The sequence below is a fragment of the Cariama cristata genome, unplaced genomic scaffold (assembly GCF_000690535.1).
Source record: "Cariama cristata isolate BGI_N322 unplaced genomic scaffold, ASM69053v1 scaffold35433, whole genome shotgun sequence".
Classification (NCBI taxonomy): Eukaryota; Metazoa; Chordata; class Aves; order Cariamiformes; family Cariamidae; genus Cariama; species Cariama cristata.
The window spans coordinates 6,001-9,314 of record NW_009609571.1 but is presented as its reverse complement, the minus strand read 5'-3'; the positions used below and the strand labels follow the sequence as shown (position 1 = coordinate 9,314).

The window sequence follows — 3,314 nt, the reverse complement described above, 5'->3', positions numbered from 1 at the left end:
ATAGCAGGATAAAATCTAATCCTAAAAGCCTATATCCCTGCCCTCGTAATATCAGATGGAAGTGGGGAAAGCAGTGGAGACCCTTCTTACAGGGAGTAGGATGCCACTAAAGGAAACTCTTTTTTCCATACATTCATCTCACATGATGATTTCTATGGTCCGTCTCTTTCCTGGCTCTTGAGCATCATTCACGAAGACTCTGAAAGCTCCTCAGGTATCTTCTCCCAGCTGGAAAGCTGCCCACGGCTGAGAGGGTTTTGGGGAGGCAGGGGGAAGGAGGAAGCAGATCTTGCAATTTGTACTGCATACAGAGCTCGAATCCTGGAAACAAGAGATTGATGGAGCCACCGAGTCCAGATAGAAGCAGCCAGTTAAATTCCCTTTGTAGGTTTGGGTTTGGTTTTTTTTTTCCTTTTTTTTTTTTCCTATTTTTTGCACTTTTGGAAGAGAATTGTTAAAATGCCAATTCTTGACGTGACCAAGGACTCCGGAACAATGCGTAAGAGCCTTTTCCCCTCCCCTCTGAAAGGCTGCTAGTTCCCCCCACCAAGGGCACTAGGACGCTGCTGAAAACGGCACAGAACTGGATGATATTTCGGCTGATTTCACAATGGTGATGACACTGGTGGTGGCAACTTTGGTCGGGGTAATAGGCCCTCGCGCCACAGTACGAGCAAAGGTCTGGAGTGCTTCGTACTTGGAGCGCAAGGCGTCCAGCTCTAGCTTCATGCTGCTGTTTTCTCTGGCCAGCTTCTCCACCTCTTGCTGCAGCTCAACCCGCTGCCTCTCTAGCTCCTCTTTCTGAGTCACACGCTTGATGCGGCAGCTGGCAGCGTAGCCCCGGTTCTTCAGTGTGCGTCTCCGCTGCTTCAGACGGATGACCTCCTCTTTGGTGAGACCCCTCAGGTGCTGGTTCAGCTCCCGTACGGACATTGACACGAGTTCATCATCACTCAGCACTGGGGCATTCTCTCCTGACTCCTCCTTTACCTGTAAATACCAACAGCAGAGGGGTAGCAGCAACCAGATGTGAACAGATGCTCTGAACAGCGAAAAGAGACAGGCCAGCCCTCAGCAACGTCACATCCCTACCTGGAAAACACCCCCGAAGCACTGGAAGGAGCACATGCCCCACTAAAACATCTGAGTAACACATGGCAGCAATCCGAGCACTGCTGTAATGAGGGTTACCCAAAACCAGGTAAGTCAGAGAAAGCAGTGAGCTTTACACACCCAGTATGAACTGAACAATAAGATTGTTAAGGAAATAAACATAAAGCAGACTGATGCCCTTTGCCTTCCTTTGTCAGGACTCAGAATTCATACTGAATGCTAAAGATGACACCTTTTCCCAGCATTATGCTGGGACACCGGTGCAGCATCTCAAAAGCAGAATAGCCACTTGTATGCAGGGTTTAATTCAGCATTTGGTGGCTTTTCGTTGAAGACTGCTCATCCAAGTAGTGAACGAAACCAACCCTGCTTGTCTTCAAGGACCACAGCCTGACCTGGTTTTCCTGGCACACAGGCCAGACTCCAAAGTTACATGAGAAAGACACAAAGGCCTTGTGCCTTTTTCTCGAGCAGGTTTGCTGCCACAATTATTTCCAGAATCATAGATTCATTTAGGTTGGAAAAGACCTTTAAGATCATCGACTCCAGAAACTTTAAGACATCATCCTTTTGTCTCTTCAGAGACTGCAGGACATCTGGAACACTGGAAAGAAACTGCGACAACGCATGCACAACCCATGCACAGACTGCCACCAAGCCGGTATGTCCAAAGGCGTTTACTGTCTCATGGATCTGAGAGACGCCAGCTGAACACGTCCTTTCCCCAGTGACTCCCAGTCCTGAGAGTAGAAGTACTTCATTGACAGGCATGGGAACACTGGTTTCAGGATGCTGCCAACACATGCTAGAGTCAAAAGTCTCTTGGATAGTAACTGGGATATGCTAACCTCCACGCCACCCCAGAGACTTTAGACTTCTTTCTGGGTATTGACAGTGTTCTTCTACCCCAAACTTTCCTGTAGATAGTGGGAAATTGTATCAGCACCCATTTGTAAGAGTTTCTCAGAATGAAAAAGAACAGTCATGTATGACGGACATTGCATGGGTCACAGTTCTGTGACAGCCTCCCCTGCCACCCAGCATTGCCCACTCAGCCTTCTTCCCTACCTTTAATGCCTTGTTCGGTTTGGGATTAGTCGTCATAACCTGAGCACAGTCTTCTGGACAAAACTGCTCAGAAATTGCAACTGGAAAAACAAAACAAGATTTTCAGGTTATAGTAATCTCAAAGATGAGGGTAAGAAGAAAATACCCAACACACAGTTCAAACCCCCAACTCAACCACCATTAGAAGAAATAACAACACAGTTGTTCAAAACACTGGGATGGATTCAGACATCACTTTACCCCATTCAGATACACACAAGAAAAATTTGTGTTGACAGGTGCATTGCTTTTTAACATTAAAGACCTCATATTTTGCTATTCACTACACTAAGATTAAGCAGGGAAGACAGGACAGGGAGGGGGGAAAAGGACACCAGCTCCCGTCTGTAAACAACAGTTAGGCTAACCACCATACACCGCCTTGCAATATGCCACCCCTTCTCAAGGGGAGCACAGAGTGCGGCCTCCCAGGCCCAGTCACTTGCTCACCTCCCTCCGGAGGAATCCCAGACGCTCAGAATGGCCTATTAGGGACTGAATTAAGAGTTACCTCCGCTCATAAAAGGCACTGAAAAGCCACAAGACAACAACTCCCTTCATTCTTATTTTGCTTATTATTAACCCAGCTTGAAATTGAATCAGCAACCCAGAAAGAAGCTGCCTGGTTTGTAACCTGCTTTCAGTGCCGTCCCCACCCAAAGGAGACGCTACCAGAAAACCCAAACAACAGAAACAAAAGCCCCCCGATAACAAAGCAAGGCAGGAGTTCACCTCTCCCAACGCACCAAGACTGTTGCTTCCCGATCCTCTCGGCCCCAGGCTGTGAGAGATGACCTGCTTGGTATTTCTAGTGATGTGGAGGCATGTCCATCGACAGAGAGACCATCCCCTGCCAAGACGCTGCCCTTCACTCTCACCTTAACCGGCGACAACACCCCTTTGATCAGCGCCTTGCAGAAAATCCACCTGCCCGCACCTCCGCCCAAAACCTTCACCCCGTGGTGACAGCAACACGGCCTGCCGGAGGGTACCTACCGCGAGAGAGGCGACCGCGGTCGTGCCACCATCACAGCCTCTGCCTATCGCTCCCCCGGTGGGGAGGGCGCGAGGCACCGGTCCCCGCACCGCGTCGG

General features: G+C 49.2%; 1 protein-coding gene across 1 annotated transcript; it reads right to left on the bottom strand.

The window, feature by feature from the left end:
• Positions 1–428: 428 nt before the first annotated feature.
• Positions 429–2,258, bottom strand: MAFK (v-maf avian musculoaponeurotic fibrosarcoma oncogene homolog K). Its single transcript, XM_009697576.1, has 2 exons — positions 2,182–2,258; positions 429–990 (listed from the first exon to the last, which is right to left on the bottom strand). Exons 1-2 carry the CDS (start codon positions 2,215–2,217, stop codon positions 556–558), a joined length of 471 nt encoding a protein of 156 aa, XP_009695878.1. The 5' UTR covers positions 2,218–2,258; the 3' UTR covers positions 429–555.
• Positions 2,259–3,314: the final 1,056 nt, after the last annotated feature.

Coding starts and splice junctions, on each gene's coding strand:
- MAFK (XM_009697576.1), bottom strand. CDS start 2,217: ATGACGACTAATCCCAAACCGAACAAGGCATTAAAG. Junction 991..2,181: donor AACCGAACAAGGCATTAAAG/GTAGGGAAGAAG, acceptor TGGTATTTACAG/GTAAAGGAGGAGTCAGGAGA.